The sequence below is a fragment of the Crocodylus porosus genome, unplaced genomic scaffold (assembly GCF_001723895.1).
Source record: "Crocodylus porosus isolate Cpor-Errol unplaced genomic scaffold, CroPor_comp1, whole genome shotgun sequence".
Classification (NCBI taxonomy): domain Eukaryota; kingdom Metazoa; phylum Chordata; order Crocodylia; family Crocodylidae; genus Crocodylus; species Crocodylus porosus.
In genome coordinates this window covers 348,201-368,347 of record NW_017728897.1, presented here as the reverse complement: position 1 = coordinate 368,347, position 20,147 = coordinate 348,201, and the positions used below count along the sequence as shown (strand labels likewise).

General features: G+C 44.9%; 1 protein-coding gene and 1 long non-coding RNA gene across 3 annotated transcripts in view; one reads left to right on the top strand and one right to left on the bottom strand.

Moving 5' to 3' along the window:
* The window catches only part of LOC109324540, a 20,803-nt gene extending 2,346 nt beyond the window's left edge, over positions 1–18,457 (bottom strand). The window contains exons 1-2 of the long non-coding RNA XR_002104950.1: positions 18,444–18,457; positions 11,255–11,261 (exon numbers count right to left, since the gene is read on the bottom strand). This is a non-coding gene — a long non-coding RNA (uncharacterized LOC109324540). The remainder of the gene's footprint in view (positions 1–11,254; positions 11,262–18,443) is intronic.
* The window catches only part of DPYSL2 (dihydropyrimidinase like 2), a 71,572-nt gene that overhangs the window by 15,388 nt on the left and 36,037 nt on the right, over positions 1–20,147 (top strand). Inside the window, exons 1-3 of one of the 2 annotated variants that reach the window (XM_019556557.1) lie at positions 290–526; positions 4,280–4,368; positions 5,460–5,644. In XM_019556557.1, the coding sequence (XP_019412102.1) occupies positions 488–526; positions 4,280–4,368; positions 5,460–5,644 (313 nt within the window). In that variant the 5' untranslated portion in view covers positions 290–487. Of the gene's footprint in view, positions 1–289; positions 527–4,279; positions 4,369–5,459; positions 5,645–20,147 lie in introns of those variants that run through there. The other variant, XM_019556556.1, reaches the window with a different exon arrangement.

The window sequence follows — 20,147 nt, the reverse complement described above, 5'->3', positions numbered from 1 at the left end:
CGGCGCATCGCCGCTCCCGCCTTCGCTGCGCCACTTTGCATGTCCCCTCTTTCCTCCCCTCCCATTGCACGGCGGCCGCGCTCATTTGCATACCATTAGGCTCTCAGCCAATCGAGCGCCAAGCAGGGCAGAGGAAAGGGTGTGGCAGGTGGCGCATGCGCGGCTGCGGCCTCCTTGTGCTCGGGCGTTTATTGCTGGGGGTTGCCGCCCCCCCGTGTCGGTGCGGGCGGGCGGGGCGCGGAGGAAGAAAGGGAGGCTCGCGGGGCTGCTGCTTCTCGCCGGTCCTGCGGGCTGCGAAGGCAGGGCGAGCCTCGTCGAGTGCGCTTCTCCAGCCCGCAGAGCCAGGCGCTCCCTTCTGCTTCGAGCTGCAATTCTTCTCCTTTTTATTTTTTCAGTAATAAAACTATTTGCCACTAGGAGGAGGGGGGGGGGGGGAAAAGAGAACAAACCGACCCCAGTTTTGATTGTTGGGGGGCTGTTTCCCGAGATGTCTTATCAGGGGAAGAAAAATATCCCACGGATCACGGTGAGTTTAGCGGTGTGGGGGAAGAGGGGAGGAGGGAGCAGATGTGGGGATTAAGCCCTTTGTGTGCTTGGGGGAGGCTTGCAGGGTTTTGTAGCAAGGTAATCAGATCAGGGGCTGATGCAAAGGCTTTCTTTTGCTGCAGCAGGGGTTGCAGCCTGGGGGGAAAGGGTGGCATGAGGCTAACAATGGGTTTTTGGAAGTTGCCATAGTTAATAAAAGTAGAAACCAGATCTAGCCTTGCATTGCCCTACGGTAGGGATGCTGCTGCTGCTACCCTGAGCTTGCCTGGAGCCCGGCAAATGGATGGCAGATTGAATATGCAGGGTTGGAATAAAGGGCTGAGGAAGCTGTCTTCCAACTGCGTGATCTGGATGGGGCCGCTTCCTAAGCGCTGGGAAAAATAGATGGGTGGAAAAATGTATCCATGTCATGTTTGTTGCAATCCTTTCTGCTGGGAATAGAGAGAAAAGGGGGTGGGGGGTTGATCCTGGATGCAGAATGACAGCAGGGGTAGGGTGGGGGCAGTGGAAGAAGATAGGCTTTGAAAGGGGCTGTGAGGGAGAGGTTTAAAATCAGAATAAAACAGAGTCTGCAGTCGAGTTTGAAAATATGGGTCAGGAACAGAAATATCTGCCTGGCGGTGCAGCTTGGAGTGTCTTCCACCTTCCTGGTTTTGGGTGGGGGGACGGGGGAGGTTTTGGCTTAGCTCTGAGGCTTTTTGTATTTTGCTGTTGTGATGAAAGCAGCTTTTCCCCCCGCTTTTCCCATACAAAGAGGGCTGTGATTGTGAGGAGCTGGGGACAGCGCTTGTGCTGTTTCTCCAGGAGGTAATGGCGCTGCTTGGACGAGATGAGCAGATGGGGCTCGTTCTTTTCATCTTCCATCCTCCTCCCTGGTGCAGCGAAAACAATGATTAGAAAGGGACTGTGTTTTCTGTGCTGGTGCTGGAGAAACTCCCCGCGCTATTAACGTTAGCTTCATGGCTGGACTAGAATTTCTTGTCCTCAGGAATATTCTTGCAATGCAATTTAGTCCACTCCTAAATGAAACCTTGAGGGAAAAGGGAAGGAACAGTTACGTAAAAGGCCGTGTTATTTCATTATTCTGGAAACTGATCCCAGCACCGGTATCACAGTTCAACAATATGAACTTTCTGCTGCAGAAGCAAGGCTGTTCCCCTACAAAAAATAAGTATTAGATATTTTTTGACATAAAGGTTGAGGAGTTCTCATTATCAGCGTAACATAGTTCCCCTCTTAGATCTGAGGACACACCCATCTTAATTCTGGTCCTGAGTGCTCAGGGTGGAAAAGTGGGAGGTCTGTGGTACTGGATGGGTGATTTTAAGGGTGGAACTGGGGTTGGAGCTATTTGATTTGGACAACTGTTCAAAAAGCATTTGTGCAGCCCAAACACATTGCAGATTGGAATATGATAAATAGGACTTTTGGCTTGTAGACAAAATCACTAAAAGTCCAGTATCTGAAGGGCTTGTCTAGATGGTGCATACAGATGGACATTGCTCCTGGACTGACCATTGCTGTGGTCCAGCAGTAATCCAGTGCATTTTTCCTGCGAATGAACTCTGATTATGAATTGTGTTGGGGTGACTAGAATACCCTTTACAAGACAAAGAATAGAAGAGGAGCTAGGTACTGGTTTAGTTTCCTCGGGTATAAATCCAGAGTTATCTCACGCTCATAAGAGGTCAGATTTGGGCTTCACACGTAGAGAAATGTTTTACTTGTCAGCATGGTACTTGCGTATAAATGCAGTACAGCATCCTTCCCTGCTACGTGTAGACTGCACGCACTGCCTGATCCGAAGGGCCGTTGGAACAAATGGAAAAACTCCCGCTAATTGCGTGCTTTGGATGAGCTTCAGAAGGAGAGGTGTTTATTGGCAGTAGCTTTTTACAGCAGCATAAAAATCCAAGGCCCTGTTTTTGTTGGTGCTAGTATGTTCTTTCCTAAGTGGTACTCAGTGCATTTAGGGTTTTCCCGTGCTCTCCTTGACATCAGTGACAAAACCCCCATTGATGTCAATGGCAGTGGGCCCTTTAATGGCATGCAGAGGATGTGCTGGGTGGGGATAAACACTGCGGTGATTCTAGAAATGGTGAGCGTGTAGGATAAGTTGCTGTAGCACCTGGTGCCAAAAGGCAAACAGGCTTTTGAGCCCTAAGTCAGCTCATTAAACCTTATTGTAACAGCAGGTCTTAAGTTTAAAATCTTGATTTTTTTTTTTTTTTTTTTTTGATCTCTTTCCTCAAGCCAAATTCTCTGTTGCCCTTTGCCTAAAAGGAGGACCAGAAAATAACATCTTAGGATTTTTAGGCGATTAATAGATCAAATAGAGTAAGGGCCTTGAGCCACATCTTCAGCAGGTGCAAATCTTTGTAGCCCCTTTTACTCCACAAGAGCTATGCTGCCTTATTTCAGTTGAGAATCTGGTTGATTAGCTTAAATTTGGATGTTATCTCCTTTGGGAAGGGACTGTTTCCTACTGACTGTCCGTACAGACCTGAGCATAGTGCAGCGGTGATCCTGATAAATAGCCTGTGTCTGTGATTATCAGTTTAAACTTTATATCCATACAGGCACGTGTAAAAGTCACAGAGTAACTTTCTTGGAATCAGCTTTGGAAAGCCTTGAGATTTCACATAAGGCCAGCACTGTTAGGCCTTGGGGTTATGAAATGGCATTGTTTTCATACAGAGAAAATGGGAATAGCATAAAGAGCTTCTTTTCACAGTGTCATGACACATGTCTAGGCGGCAAGCGATACCTTGTAAAGATTCATAGTAGTAAGCATCTGTCTGTCTCGCAAGGCACAAGTGCCCTTAGAATTAATTGCCTGCACACTTCAGTTTTTGGGGGAAATGGATTAACATAATGTTAATATTCCACTTCCCTTCTTACTCCGAGCTCTTTACAGTACGTTTTTGGTGTTGTGAATAAATCTCAAAAAAGATGCATTTTTTTTTTTTAAACCCTTAAAATAGCTGCTAAGGCATTATATGATCTAAGCTAATATACAAAATGCAATGTAAGATAACTGCGTCTTTTTTATAATTACCTTTCTGTTGCTACCAAATTACATTGTAATTTAAGGGAAATTTAATAATATGATGCCTTAAATTCTTCTCTTGAACTTCATTTGCTAATATATGCTTATTTTCATTTGATTATGCAGTAGCTATATAGAAACATGGTAAGGGCATCCACTAAATTGAATCCTTGCTATAGTTGGATTAAATGAGCTTGTTTGTGTTGTGTAACCCATGGCAACAGACTTTTGGTCAACTTCCCTGACAGCAATTGACTCCTAGTTAGCCAAGTAGCAACTTCAGTGTGTGGGTGTTTAGGAAATTTTGCCTACAAGGAGGTTAAAAAGAATGTGGATGAAGACTGTTGTCTGTCCTTTGAAATAATGTTTAAATAGGTAATGGTGAAGGATGAGGCTTTAACTGGTTGCAGGTACAGTTAAAACAACCAAGCCTTATGAAACCAAACTCCTTTTTAGTAGATAACGTACTTTATAGGTGTCTTGGATCTGTAGCATGATGAAAGGACCGTCACACAAAATGTTTTATCTTTACAGCTAAAAGTACATTAATTGACTTGTGTTGTGACATGCATATTGGATAATACAGAGGCTGCTTTCCTTACTCTTTCATCTTCAAAATGATGCCACAAGCTGTTAGTTTTCTTGCAGAATACTTACATATTGTTACATGGTTCTTTGTTTCAGAGTGATCGTCTTTTGATCAAGGGTGGTAAAATAGTTAATGATGACCAGTCTTTCTATGCAGATATTTACATGGAAGATGGGTTGATAAAGTAAGTGCCGCTTGATTTTGTGGTGTGATTGCAAATAGAAATGTTTAAGTCCTGCTTTGCAGAAAGATGAGGGATCATTCAGCCTTGAGGAGCAAAGAAAAATGAATATTTAATGCATGTCCTGGTAGATCAGGGAGAAATGCCGAAAACTAAATATTTGAATAAATAAAGCATGAAATGCTCTATTTATAACATAGTCGTTGAAGGAAGCTAATTGAACATATGCATATCTTTAAGCACGTGCAGTATGCCTCATGCCTGAAGGCAGGCATGTGTTGGATACCAGGCTGAATTGTGTCCTAAGACCTTCTGAATTGAGGGTATGGTGCATTGGCCTGGGGCCCAGTCTGAAAGCCATTGGAGTCAACGGAAAGACTCTCACTGACTGAGAGGGCTCCTCTCAAGCACACCTTTGTGTTTTTGGTCTTTAAACATGCAATTCTGGCAAGTGAACTGTATTACAGAGCTCTCTGGAATCGCATGCATAGGAAAAAATAAACTGGCCAAAGGTTACCAATGAGGAATTTTGTGTTTCTGGCTGTAGTCAGAACATCTGCTTTCTTAATCAAAATAACAGGTTGGCGGAGCCAGTGAAGGACACCTAATTAATTGTAATGTGCCATCTACAGTTGTATGTTTAAAAATAAACCCTTTCAATAGCCAGACTGAGAGGCCTTTGGGTCTCCTCAGGAATTTAGTAACAAGCATATGTGCAGGTTTATTTTTGCGCTTGCTGTACATAACCAAGTACATGCGATCCTTGCAGAAATTCTTGCCGCCCTTTCCAATATGAGGTTAAAATCCAAGCCATTGTTACATCCCAGAATACACTGTGGCATTGCCATGTTCAGATCCCACTGCAGTGAGCTGCCAGATTCCCACTGCCTTCAATGGGACTTTGGTTGGGCAGAAAAGCAGGATGCGATGCACTGAAGGACAGCTACCCAGCAGTATTATTCAGGCTGTTGCATGGCTTTTGTTCTGTTATGTGATGGTGGTACGACAGGTAGTTCATCAAGACCTGTTGATGATTATATTGGCATAGCGCAGCACTTGTGACTGACTTGCTGATTGAAACCTTGTTTACCCAGGCAAATAGGGGAGAATCTGATTGTGCCCGGTGGAGTGAAAACTATTGAAGCCCATGGAAGGATGGTTATCCCCGGGGGAATAGATGTCCATACCCGCTTCCAGATGCCAGAGCAGGGAATGACCTCTGCTGATGACTTCTTCCAAGGAACCAAAGCTTCCCTGGCTGGAGGCACCACCATGATCAGTAAGACATTTTTTTTTTTTTAAATGTGTTTTGTTTCATGGGGAGTTGGCTTCATTTGATATATTCTTCCCCCCCACCCCAAAAAAAAAATTACTACATCTAAAGCAGGGAATTTGAACTGTGGGAGATGCAGAGGGATTTACTTCTGTGTGTATGTAATCTGCTGATTACAGCTGGGGACTGGGAGGGAGAGCTCCAAGGTGCTATGCCTTGCTCTGGGGAGCAGTTTTCCTCTGGGACAGAAGACAAGAGTCTGGGACTCTGTCTCCAGCTGTGATACGGGTAGAGCCTGCAGCCTTCAAGTTAGTATGTCATGGCCTTCAGTGGGGACAGGATCACGGCCACGCTGATGTAACAACGAGGCTCTGGAATTTGCCTGGGCCTTGCTCCCATTGAAATCTGTGAAAATTTTGCTGTAAGTTTCCACAGCTGTAGGATCAGCTCCTCATCCTTTCTGTGCCTCAGAGGCCATCGTTGTGCAAGGGAAACAACGTTCTCATCGTCATGGGTGTTTGTGCAATGTTATTTCTGAAGGGCCTTGCTATTCCTGAGTGCCTGGTACAGTATAAGTTGCCTGGGGTTCATTTTTCACAGAGCATTTTGGGCTGAATATGGTAGCCCTCGTGGAAGTTACAGGCAGGTCACACAGCTGCAGCACAGAAAGTCACTGCCAGTTGCACGCCCTCTGCACTTCTGAAAGCGAGGCTTCCTTGTGAGGAGCCTAGGGATGCAGTTAGGCACCTAACTTTTTGGGCAACTGAAGCTGGGGGGGAGGGGGAATTGGGTCTCATGTTTTGCTTGACATAATTAGGCATTTACAAAATCTAGATTTTTTTTTTTTTTTTCCTTTTTAAATGCTCTGCCTTGAGAGGGAATCAGGAAGTGAAACAGTCTCAGAATAAGGGGGAGGCTGAGTAATGTTATGCAGAAGGCTTAGCTGGTCTAGACGGGACTTGTTTTGAGGTAGCTGGGCCTGAGATCCTAGAAGTGGAGCGCTCATGTTGTCATCGTTCAAATGAAGACCAAAGGGGAAATTGAATTGAGTTCAGCCAATGGTCTGTGAATTGTTATGGGACATCCTTCAGTCTCTTATGTGGGATGAGCAGCTTTTGATATGTCGGCTTGTCTGTGCTAGGCAGTGCACACCAGAGCACATATTTCATTTCAGTAGAAAGCTATGGCCTCTCAACACCAATTTCTGTAGCAAGGGGAAATGTATTCTGCAGCCAAATATATGGATGAAGTCAGCACCCTCTATGATCTTATGGGTTGAGGATCAACTACTGGCTGATGAACACATTTTCTCTTCTAGGGATTTATATGGCTCTCATGTGCATAGCATCTGAGCATCTTACAACCTTGGAAGTACAGCATCTTCCTCCCAGTGTTTCAGGGTAGGCCATCCCATTACACTTATTTTACAGCTGAGGAGCTAAGGTACAGCAAGATTGAAGGGCCAGGCATTTTTAAAGGCATTGGATGCCTAATTCCTTTTCAGCAGAAGTGAGGTTCATAAACACCTTTGAAGATTTGGGTATGCATGACCTGTCCAAGTCCATATAGGAAAGCTGTGGTAGAGCAAGGAATTGAACCAGTGGAGGGAGGATTATCCTTCCTCTCTAAGAGAACTCATAATCCTTCTCCTTTTCTGATGAAAGTGTTCTTAAAATAATTTAGCTGGATAACAGTGTCAGCCTGACAACTATAGAAGCTGTCTAACTGCAAGACAGCAGTGGGAATGGCAGCATCTCGCCCTCCATGTGGATCAACCGTAATGGCAAACTAGCACTCATCTCGTGGTGTAGTCATGAACCACAGGAGCATGTGAGCGAGTGAGAAGGAGAACAGAAACCAGGGGCAGGTCATATTTAGCATGTGATGTCATGTTCAGGCTATAGACCTTGCTCGGGGCCTGGATCCTTCATGGCCTATGAAAAGTTACTGGCTTCACACTTCTGTCTGGATTAAACCCTTCCCTGCTATGCTGGTAACTCAGACTTAACAGCACTGGGTTTGCTTGGAAACCAGAAAGTGATTCTGACCATTACTATTGTGAGTCTAGACTGCGGTAGTGACAAAGGACCCCAAACACGTGCTAGGTGCTGCACAAAGGTGAGACAAGGAAGAAAAGCCCTTTCCTGCAGAGCGTACATTTGAAGCGAGAGATGAGAAATATGGGGGGATCCCACAAATGATCCAAAAGGGATCCAGGTAACAGTTAGGTGACACTGGCCAGTGTAATGGGCAGCAGTCGGAGCATACCAGCTGTCTAACCTTTCCTTGGAAATATCAATTAGCTGTGTTTCGCTTGTGTGGCATATGGCCATGACATGGGGCTCTGTTCCCAGTTCTGCCAGTAGCCCACTGGGACCAGTCTCCCCTCTCCTGTGTCCCTTGGTTTCTCCTGCCTGTGGCAGGGCAGGATAACATTGCCTTTCTACAAAATATTGAGAGATCTCAGAGTGACAAGTGCTCTACAAGGGTAAGTTCTGCTCTTCGTTGATAATCTTAGTTTTATTGACCAAGGTAATGTGTGACAAGATTGCAGGTGTAACACTCTTTTAGTCATGTTTGCCTGAGGGCTCTTGGTAACACAGGTAAGGAATCAGCTTCCTTTTTTTACTTGGCATTTTTTGTGTTTAATAAGTAACACTTACAGTGGAGGGAGGATTGTCTAATGGGAAGAGTACTAGCTCAGAGCTTGGAAGGCCTGTATGCAGGTTTTCACACAGCCACAGATTTCTGTATAGCTTTGGGGAAGTCGCTTAGTTTCTCCGGACCTCAGTCCTTACTTGTGAAAAGGGGATAATACTATTTAAAAAAAAAAAAAAATCTTACGGGGGTATTATGAACATAAATGCATTTAGGATTTGCATAGTGCTTGGGTGCTAGGATAAGGGCCATATATGCATCTCAAATAGACAGCACACCCTTTTAGGGTAGTTAAATAGCGTTAGATCTGTTACTTCTGGATGAGGAAGAGGTTTTCAAAGACTCAGTAAAAGTCAGGGTCAAATGCTAGTGGCTTTCAATAGGAGTTGCATGCCTAAGTGCCCTTTGAGCATCTCCCACTGAGTGATTTGCCCCTGGGCCATGCAGTGGGTGAAGAAAAGAGCTGAAAATATAACCCAGGTGTCCAGAGCTCTTTATGAACTATGAGAGTAACATACAGAGATAATGATCCTTATCTGGCAGAAGGAAGGGAAACATGTCAACATCAGAAAATAACCTTAGTAGGCATTGGGAAAAGCTCTTCAGCCTCTTTCCTACAATCTGTCATTGCTGTGCAGGTCAGGAGGCATGTAGCCTTGGGCCCCAGTCATGTCCTTTCCCATTAAAGCCTCAATTGGGGCAAGATGCCAGGTACTTCTACAAAATACGCAGTTGTCTAAAATAGATCCTCGAAGTGGCCTGGCACAATGTGGGATCAGTCCACCCGCCTTGCTCCTGCCCAGCAGCAGCGCCTGCCTGGTGCACCATGCTGCACCGTATCCCCGCCAGACTCTGCTCCAGGACTTTTGACCAGCCGCCCGGGACCAGACTGGAAGCTGGGAGTATTCAGGCTTGCCTGGGACAGATGGTGACCCTGTGCAAGAAACAACTGTAGAATAACTTGACCATGGGAAGTTTCTTCCTAGCCGTTGGTGGCTTACGGTATGAAATTTTAAATGTATATAGCTTGTGTATCTGCAGTGGTATCTGAGGGTATGGAAAAACAGCCAAACTGAAGTGCATAAATACTAGGCAGGGACTGGCTGTGGGACAGCGGGGCAACTGCCTCCGTGTCTGCAATTATGCTGTGGTAAGTGGGGCAACTTACTCTTGGATGAAGTGGGCCAAGTTGCTTCTATTTCTCTCTTCTGTACTGTGCATCAGTTGTTCCACGATACATGCTTGCACCCTGCTAACTTGTTTTTAATTTGATCTTTTTTTTCCATACCTTCCGGCGGTTGTTGATGTTCTAATCTTGCATGAAGATAATTAGATCTTGGCCAAATTAAGTTAAATTTTTGACCTCAGCAATACTTCATTGGCATCAAAGTGCTATTTCCTCTTCGGTTTCAAATATGATGACTTTAATTTATAGCCACCCTTACTGTAGGATCTGAGCACCTCAAAATCGCTAATAGATTTAAAACACCCTTGTGAGAGGGAAGTATTAACCCCATTTTACATACGGGAAACTGAGGTATGGTGCAGATTATGTGACTTGCCTAACGTCATGCAGGATGTCTGTATCTGAGCTGGAATTCAAGCCAGGTCTCTTGAGTGACCTTTCCACTGTGCTGACCTTCCTGCCTGTGCATCTTGCATTTGGCCCCCAGAATCAATGGCTGCACATGCAAAATTGGCAGCTATGGAAGTAATACAAGGGTATTTTCACACTGTGGAAGCCTAAGGGGACACTTTTCATTGGCAGACTTAAGCAACTGGAGCTGCACAGTGGAAAAAGGGATGAATAATCTTTCTAGACTTCAAAGCTTTGTAGGGGTTGGTCTGGTTCAGCTCAGCTGTTCTCTTCTCAGCAAAATTATAGCATTCATATAAAGTTTTCTCCACAAGGAAGCAGAGAGGGCTGCTCTCGTGGACATGCTCTTAGTGGGTGGCCTTTCATTTTTTCCCAAAGCAGGTGGGAGCCATTGTTCATTTCAACTTTTTTCTTTTAAAGAGCTGCTTCCTGGTTGGTGCCCTAGGCTTGTAACGCCACAAACAAATTGCAGCCTGACAGCAGTGTGCAAGCATGTTTTATCAATGTGTTTTAATCACTGAAAGGCCTAGGAAGATTAGTCCTGCTGCTCCCATGGGATTTCCTAGGATTGGGTGCCTAGCTCCTTTAGATTTATTTGAAAAACCCAGCTTCACGATACCTAGGATCCAAACACATACGCTTTTTCTTCCTTATGTCATAAGGAACATCCCAAATTACTAAAACTTGAAGGGAAATTGAGAGGACTAAATTGCCATTTGCAGTGGATGTGGTTTATCTCCTCTTCTATGCTAGGCTCGGCCAAGAAGGCAGACTAGCCAGGTTGTATGTTGGTTCATTGTCCAACCCGCCGTGCTGAGTTGGCGAGGCCAGGGCAGCAGCATTTGGGTTGCAAACAGTGTGGGAAAATGTTTACGAACATTTTTCTAGTGGAATTAAAAAAAACCTGGAAATGTTTCTATTGGTCTTTGTTTGGGTAATAATTGGAGATGAAATCTCGGCCTTTGGGAAGTTCTGCGTTGACCTTGGAGGTATAGGAATTCTCCCTGCGTGTTTGATTTGGTTTCACTAAGCTCAATTTTAAGCTTAGATTGAATTTGATAGCTTCCTTTTAACTTTTGCATCAAGCACATCCAAGGGGAGCATATACGAGCTCAAGAATGCAACCTGTTGTTTCCAGGCTGGACTGTGTTCTCATTGACTTTCATTCTTGTTTCTAAGTGTACCCATTATGGGAGCGTTTAGGCACTAGTGACCAAATCTTTAGCTGGCTTCAATTGGTGCAGCTTCTTTTTTCCTAAGTTAAGCAATGCAGCTTTAAGGATTTGGCTTGGGGCTTCTCAGCACATGCAGGACTCAGCTGGAAGGAAGAAGAGTTGTAATAACAATGATCCTCAAATCACTTCCCCTCTCCTGCCCCACTCTTCCCCCCATTTTTTTTCTTGGCTGAAGGCTGACTGGACAAATACTTCTATGGGGTCTGTAACTTGTTCTTCTCCTTGAGCCCAGGTCCAGGTCATTCAGTTTAAAAGCAAAACACAATCTTCCTCCTAGTTTTTTCCATTATCAGGCTTTGGAGTGTTCTTCTCTCTCTCTTTTTTTTTTAATGCAACATAGACGTTATTCATCTGCCTTTTAGTTTGAATGAACGAGTTCAGTATGGCCTAGTAGTGACAGGAAGGAGTCAGGAGTGTGCCCATCTCTACCATGGGCGCTGAGCATCTGTGTAAATCATTAATGCCAAGTGGGTCAGATCATCAGCAGGCATCACTTGTCCAAGCTCTCTCAACTTCAGTGGAGCAACAACAGTTGGTGCCTCAGTTTCCCCAGGTACAAGGTTTATTTAATATTTTTTGAGCTCACAGCATTGTTGTGGGGCTTATTGAAAGAATAGATCAGATTCTGGTCTCAGTTCTACTGTGCAAACCTCAGAGTCAAGTGATTGACTTGATTTCTTCTCAGTTTACACTTGGGAAGCTAAGAAACTTGTTTGCAAAGTTCTTTAGGGCTGATTGTGCACCTCTTAGTTTGAATGGTACCTTAATCCTAAATGTCTCTGGGCTACGCATGGACTAATGTACCACTTGCTAAGAACAGGGGTGATCTCTTCTGCTCTAGACATGATTTTAAATTGATCTAAGGAATTCCTGTTCCTGAATTCCTATTGTTTACTATGGATGAAAATGAGGCTGCAGCATAGTCCTCTGAGCCAGTCAGAGCAAAATTTCATCCTCTCTGTTTACTGCCGTGCTAATCTGATCCAACAGAATGAAATGCATGTAATACATTGTCTTTCTGATGGTGCTGGCTTGCATATTGTCCTAACGAGAACTGAACACATCCAGTCTGGCTCCCATGCTAGTTTCAGTGAAAATTTTTTTTTAATTTTTTTTTATTTTTAAGTGGACTCTCCTTCTTCTATATTTTTTCTGTCCTTGGATGAAAGCATTGCACTGACTCAGTCAACCACTGTTATAATCATACAGAGAAAGTATAGCAAGTAGAAATTATACCTCTTTATGGCTTGGTGACTTGGAAACCAACTGCCTTTTGAACTTGACTACCAGTTATCTTAATAATGTGGAGAACATGCGTTAGGGGCAGGAGCTCCTTCTTCCTTAGGAGGTTTATAAAATGAAGAGAGACACTAGAGGGTTTGCAGTCTGCTTCCTAATACTGTGCTCTATGATTAACTGAGGAGCTGGTGTCTATTGGGGCTGGGATTTTCAAAAGAAATTCAGTAGGCAGTTCCTGTTGAACTTCAGGGAGTTGAGGGCCCTGAATTCCTTTGACTTCCAAAAATCACAGCACAAGTATTTAACCAGGGGTGAGGGAATAGTTTTAGTCTGTGTCTTGTATTCCTCCCACTTCTGCCTGTGTAAATTGGGAGTAATAGAAGGAGAATTGGGTTCTGATGTCTGAACAGGGTGAGCTGCCCAGAAGGAGTGGGATAGGGGCAGGTAGTGGACTAGAGCTAGGAGAACCAGGTAGATGGTTACTGGACAGATCTAGGTTACTTGGGTGAGTGCAGGGGTGGCAGGATCAATATAATTGATGCTTAGGGATTATTCATGTTTGGAATCGTATCTGAGCTATCTGCTGCCAGAGCAGAAGGGCCAAAGGGGGTCAGGAGTGGTTAGACTCCCTCCACTCCTCTCAATGCAGACTGGGCCCTAGCTACATGTAATGAGAGCCAATTCCTGCCTTGGAGAGCAATCCAATCTGAGTCAATGAGAGAGGCAAAAGATGAGTAGGGAAACTGAGGCTTGGAGAAGGAAAGTGACTTGCCCAGCGTTACAAATGGGCAAGTAGCAGAGCTGGAAGTAGAACCCAGGCCTGTGTGTCGCGTGTTGCTGTGCGCAGGCTCCCAGAAACGAAAGAGGAACTGGCTGGGAGGGAGAGCTGCCTTCAGTACACACAAGGCTGCAGGTTGCTACCAGTTTCCCTTACTAGTAGCTGCCTTTGGCTTCCTTGCTACAAATGTTTCTCTTCCTCTTAATATCAGGGAAGTGTCTGCTGCTTTCAGTCAAGCAGTATTTCCGGATTAAAATGGAGACTCGCTTGGACAGGGCTCCTTTAATCATGCAAATAATTAAGATCACAGGGTAGATGACTGGAGCATGGTCACTCAGTAGTCCCCCCCCCAGGCTGAGGCCTCTGGATTGAATCAGGCTAAGTCTTGTTTGCTGCTGTGACTTCTAACATCCAGCTTCCCACTAATAGAGTTGGTCCTTTCATTCGCAGCAGTGTCTAGTTGTTTGCTATCAGGCTTGTCCATAAACAGCTGGGTGCACCCCATTTCAAGCTCCTTTTTTCTCTAGCTTTTAAACTCCTCTTGGTCTCTCAGGGACTTACGCCTGTAGCACTGCAACTAATGGGTAGACAGCAGAATTTTTGCTGCGACTCTGATGCCTCCAGATATTTCTTAAGTTATTTTCCACTCGGTTGAATTGTGTGTGTTGTTCTAATGGTGCGATTCCATAGGGGCCTCTTGGAAGTGTGAGCTCTAATCCACAAAGCCGTTAGTGGCTCTTGCCAATTAGCACAGAAGGAAACAGCTGTTTATTCACCAGCGTATATTAAGTGCATTTCTTTTGCACTGGGCCATGTGGAGTGTTTGTTTTGTTCTCGTCCATTAGCCACTCAAAGGAACGGGCTCTCTGAGAAGGAAGAACTTGGAGGCCGGTGAAGTAAAAGAGACAGTGGCAGTCATCGAGTTATGTCCAGGGGCTCAGTGTGTCCAATTCAACGTTGCTCTTGAGGAGGAGGAAAGGCCTGTATTCATGGCAGCTCTGGATAAGTGGAACCTGAAGCCTGGTGGCTTTGATTCCCAGGGCTCTGTGTTGCTTCTCATTTTGCACAAAGAGAGTAGCACTCCACATTTTGGTTTGCATCCGACCCCCTGCACTTACCTGTGGGCAGCTCGCAGACTTTAAGGTATCATTGGGTCTCTGAGCTGTAGGGAAGGAGTGTTTATTACCACGGCAGAAGAGGAATGGAGAAGCTAAATGACTTGCCTGAGGATACTCCAGAAGGTTGAGCCAACCTTCCTGAGTCCCAGAGTAGCACTATTGCCTCTGGGTCATTGTCCTGTTGCAGCGCTCAAAGGTGGACGGACTCCTCTAAAGTCAACAGTATCTGGTTTTTGGGTCCAAGTCTTTCAAAGCCACTGACTCGGAGTGTGGTTTGCTCCTAAGGAAGCCACTTCCATCCCTTAATTTCCTTCCTCCCCTAAGACTGTTATCCTGGAAACATGCCCCTACTCCCAAGTTTCTTTGGAAAACCTTTAACAAATTTGTAACCAATTAACAAAAGCAGGTCAACTTGACCTCAGTTAATGTCTGACTTACCCTGTTTTTGTCCAGGCCCCGGCATAGGTCTGGCTGCTGAAGAGACCAGTAGGAAAGAATGAGGGAAATCTGTGCTATGTGTGCTGCTGCTGGGTGCGCTGGGAGCGCACGAACCCTGAAAGGGCAGCGTTCCTGACACTGCAGATGCAAGTGGAGAGCTGACCTAAATTTTTCCGTGGATTGGAAAAGAGGGATTTGGCAGCCTCTCAAGAGAAGTAACCCATGTCATGTGTTTATGAAATAGCACTTAATCCCTCATCTTCCACAGAATGGTCTGGAGCATAAAAGCTTCTTTCCCACTGGGCGGAGGCAGGTGGCTCCTGCTACTTTCTTCAAAGAGAGCTGTTGCCAAATATTTCTGCTGCGCTCTTCTGGCCAGTGCCCCTCTTCTTGTGAATGACACCAGGAGCCGCGCTATCCAGGACGTGTTTTCTAGCCGACCAATTTTTAGCTGGCCCTCAGCTGGTATTAAGCGGCCCTCAGTTGGTATTAAGCAGTTTGTTTATTGCAGTAGCATCTAGAGGCATTGGTCATGCACCCGCACCACCCTGTCCTACCTGGTGCTGAATGTAATGCCATTCATGTCTGCAACCTTTCCAGCCTGACGATGAGCAGAGCGCCTGGACGGTTGGGTGCGTTGTGCCTCTCAGCCTTGCTATTGATGTTCTGGCCCTTGACTACGTTCACCTTCGTGTCAGCTCGACTTGGCAAGAATTATCCTTGTAGACTGACAGCTTCTAACTTTCCTAGTTCAGCATTATTCTTGCTTGCTGGGAAAGTGAGTGTATAACATTTAATGGGAGATGCAATACTTGGAAATGTGTTCAGACAAATGCTGGCTGATTTTTGTGAGGTTGCGAGCAGCGCTATCTTCAATAGGAAATTGAATTCTTAAGGCCTAGGTCTGCTTGATGTGAGGCAGTTGCTTTTCACTCCTTTCCCAGCCAGCTTGCTTTGGATGGCTGCTTCAACTTCACACAGCCCTCTCTTCTCTCTGAGGCTTATTTCCCTTTTTTTTCTTTTCTTTTCTTTTTTTTTTTTTTTTTAATGTTTCCCATCAGAGAGACAGCAAAGGAGAAACGTTTGAGGAATATAAATGAGCTTTTCCCATCTAGCATGATCATGCCTGGAAGTGGTCAGAGCGTGCCCTTTTGTGTCTGATCATTCTTTGCACACCCCATTGAAGCCATCGTGAGTTTAGGCATAAGCACAATTCCAGATTTTTAGCAAAGTTTTTGCTCTTTGTTGTTTTACACAAAGAGCATGTGGAAGAGGCAATTTAAGTGCCAGGTCTCAGGCCTGTGCAGACTTTATAGATCAAAAACCAACAGGAGGCCAGCAGAAAACCAAAAGGTGTAGAAAATGGGTGCATGCCACACTTGAGCACTGAATCAAACACTGTCTTCCTGAGGCATTCATGATTAAAAACCGTGTCCTGTATAGGAAGTGTGTGTTGCCTGCACCCACAACTGGGCAAGTGTTATCTGTGCTGTAGTCAGCAGTTTTTAACTGAGAACAGACTCAGGTTCCTGAGCTGATTCACAGTAGCAAGGAAGGGTATTGCCACTTCCCCAGAACTCTTCCCCAGAGCATGAGATCACTTACCCAAAGTTGCAAGAGGAGGAATTGCGTAGTCTTTGTTCAGTGAGGGGAGATTTATATAGAGATACAGCAGCAAAGGAATGTTTCAGTAAGGAAACTTTTTTCCAGTCGTCTAAGTTGTCAGCGGGGATGTCTACACAAGATGCTGTCTCGCTGTAGTGGCGAGCTACGGTGACGTCGCATTGGTGAGCACAAACTGTGATGCGGCTGCTACTGTGCGGTAGCATCGGAAGTGACCCATGCGGTGCTGGGACTGTGCAGTAGCAACTGCGCAGTCCAGCGCATGTGTAGACGTGCCCAGTAAAATGTGAATCCCTATGTTCCTCATGTCTTCCCTGGTATTTGTTTATATTTTGGAAATAATCTTGATCTTCATATTCCTGGAGCAGTTGGAGAACTATGTGAGAGCCGTTGTCATTTCCCATTGTAGACATGGTTGTTCTTCTGGTTGGTTCCTCCTAGGTCCAGGAGTCTACACCGGGGGAGGACAGGATGCCTGGAAGCCGCATGCTGTCTTGAGGGACGCTGATGCAAACTCAGGCTCGCTTCACTGGTGGAGAGGAGAGCTTGGGCTAGACCAGGGGCAGGCAAAATGCGGCCTGGGGGCTGGATGTGACCCACCAGGCCATTTTATGGGGCCTGCAGGGCCCCTAAAAAATTTAGAAACTTAATTTTTATCTGCCTCTGGCTGCCTGTCATGCGGCCCTCGATGGTTTGCCAAAACTCAGTAAGTGGCCTTCTGCCCAAAATAATTGCCCGCCTCTAGGATGGACTCTCAGCTGGTTAAAAATCTGGCAGAGCTGGACTAGGTTTACCTCGGAGAAGCTAAACAGACTTGCATCGGGTGCCCCTTTGTCCAGTGCTTTTACATTCACTTCTACCCCTTGAAAACTGTTCATCTTATTTTACATTGGCTTAAAGTCCAAGCCCCCAAAGAATGATTTACATGCTCTTGCTCTTGTTCATAAACATCCCTCAAAGATTCTCAGTCCATTTTATATGGCATTTATCCTTTGAAGTGTTGCATACTTTTTCATGGGCTTCAACTGTAGTAAAAAAAATACAAAATCTTTGAATCCCTTGAAGATCCTTTTTGAACTTAGCTCCATTCCTCTTTTAGCACAATTACCTCCTTAGATCCCGGTCAGAGGCCCTATAAATTTATACCATAAAGAAACTGGGCTTTCATTTCTCCTGTGATCTGGATATTTAATATTTCAGTGGCAGAAGAGGGTAATGAATTGTTGTTTGGACATATGGCCCTCTATTGTTTTTTACATTTGGGTCCAAAAGACATTATTATTCATGTATTTTGGATACAGTCAAGCAACTGGAATATCCACAGCCCAGCATGACATCAGTTAGGGAATAAAAGAGCGTTGCAGTCTGAGACTGTAATCGTTGTAGCATAGACATTTCATGTTCTTCTGAATCTGGTCCAGTTCCTGATTATTTTTTTTATTTTTATTTTTTTCTTTTTCCCCGCACTTAATCTAGGCAGAGACAGCGCAACATGCGACCTCATTAATTCTGCCTTCCCTCAAATAAGTTGAGCAGAAACATACAAATAAGCAATTGTATCACCGTTGCACAGCGACTGGGCTTGTGCAGAGCGTTTTGTTATTTCTCTTGTGAAACTAGTTGAATTCCATTAACTTCTTTGGAAAAAAAGATAATGTTTGGGAAAGGTGCAGGTCACCAAATCTCTGGTGTTTTGTGCTATGTTCCTGGCTGGGTGATGCAACTGCTGTGGATGGCTTTAAAAGCCAGGATGTGAAGAGCGTCCTTTGTGTGGTTTCTTCTTCCCCATGGCCACGTGTGCCAGTGGTCTTCCATCATGTTCAAAATGTACACTGTAGGGAAACTGCAAGACTCATCTCAGACTTGTGCCTTTCTGCCTCGGGTCTAAAACACTAGAAAAAAGGCAGAAAGGAGGAACAGCTGGCTCTGTGATCAGAGCCTAAATATCTCTTTGCAGCATTAAGAGCATAAACCAGTGCTGTTCTAGTGAAGTCGTTACCAGCTGAGGACCTCGCCCACAATCCTCAGGTCTCTGAGAAGCATCCTCCTGCTTCTCTTTCTGTGACCCCTTTGGAAGAGTCTCAAAGCATCTCTGTCACTTGCTCGTGCTCTGTATCACATAATCTCTCTCTGTTCCTGGTACTGGGGATTGTGTAGCTAAGAAATGGTGTGGGAGGCATGTTGCAGAGGTTATAACAAGGGACTTCAATGTCCAAATGCCTTGGTGTTCTTGGCTTTTGCACAAGCTTGTGTTTGTGGACAAGAATGACTCTGTATAGTTTCTTGAGCTGCAGACTGAAGATTAAGGCACCTGGCTACCTCACAGGACTGTTATGAAGATTATTTAGTAGAGAGTTTGAAGCCTGGATAAAAGGTGCTCATGGGGGATTGGGGGAGAGAAGAAACTTAGGGTACAATTAGGCCTTAAATGTGTAAAGGATTTTCATTGGGTGGAAAATGACCCCGACTTAAATGCTCAGAAGTGAATAGTTATTTTGGGGGCTGAACATGAAGCCCTTCAGGGCTTGATTTTTGGAGGGCAGATGTGCTTTTTGAATTATAACCTTCTGAGGGGTGTCACTTGAACCACTAATCCTCCTAGAAAGGAGTCCTTGGGCTGCTTGATTTTTTGCCTTCCCTTTCCTTGGTGTGATTCTGTTAACCAGAGAAAAACTGCGGAGTCAGACGAATGTCGCTGGGGGTAGCAGCATCTCCCCATTCCTGCATGGAGTCGGGCAATTACTGGAACTGGCTTTAATTACACTTTCCATTGAAGGAGCTTAATGAAAAAACTGCGCAGCTCCATAAAGCCAAGAAACTTGATCAGAGGCAGCAGCAACCTTTGCTGTGAAGATTAAGTAGCATTATCAAATCTTAAAATGTAGATGTGTTTATAATAATCAGGCCACTGTTTAATGTTTGGGGCTTGAGGAAATATTCCTGCTAGTAATGCAACTTATTCCTCTTAAGGAGTTGCACTTTATTAACTCCTCTTAAATAATAAGCATGTATAAAGTTAGTGGGAGCTTTGAGCTGGCCTGTATGTGGGAAGATATTTTATACGAGAGGTAGAAGCTTAGATGCATGTTGTTGTAACGTGCAAAAAATTTGACACGGTTCCTAATTGGCTTTTATACCTTACACATCAAATACTTTTTATGCTTCTTCTGTCATTATTTGTTCACCAGCTGAACACGGGGGTGGAGGAGAATTTCACATATGTTTTAGATGACAGCCGATTAGTCCAGTTGAAAAGCACTTCTGGGTGGAAATGAGAATGGACTGCTATTAATAGATATGTCAGGAAAAGGTTGTTAGGCAAATCAAGGTCTCTTGAAAACGAAGCAGGATGCTAAAGAGAAAAAAAAATCATTGCACCACAATAGCAGGAAACTATAAAGCCATTATTCCCCACCCAGCACAAGATCCATCCAAAAAACGTTGTTGATGAAAAAGCAGTGGTCGAAAGAATCGAACTGTCGAGCACACCAAGGACTGGAAAGGCAGCAGAGTTGCTCATGAGCTAATTTATGGCAGCGGGGGGGAAAAATGATACGGCTGTTCTGCCGCTTTTCCTGCGAGGACATCCAAGTGCCTTGTAGACCTATAACGTAGCTTTGTTTGAAGTGCTGTGCGAATGCTGGCCAGGCTCTCCATGCTCCTTTCCTGTTGATACTTTTCACTGTGTTGAGTGGCTTCTTGTAATCAGCTGAGCCCGGGTCTGCGGCGGAAAGATGGCACAGTGTCCGGGTGCTGGGGTAAGGCTTGGCAGCCCCACACAGGCTTCCAGCGTGACGTAGGCAGTTGACTTGCACTTTGTGCA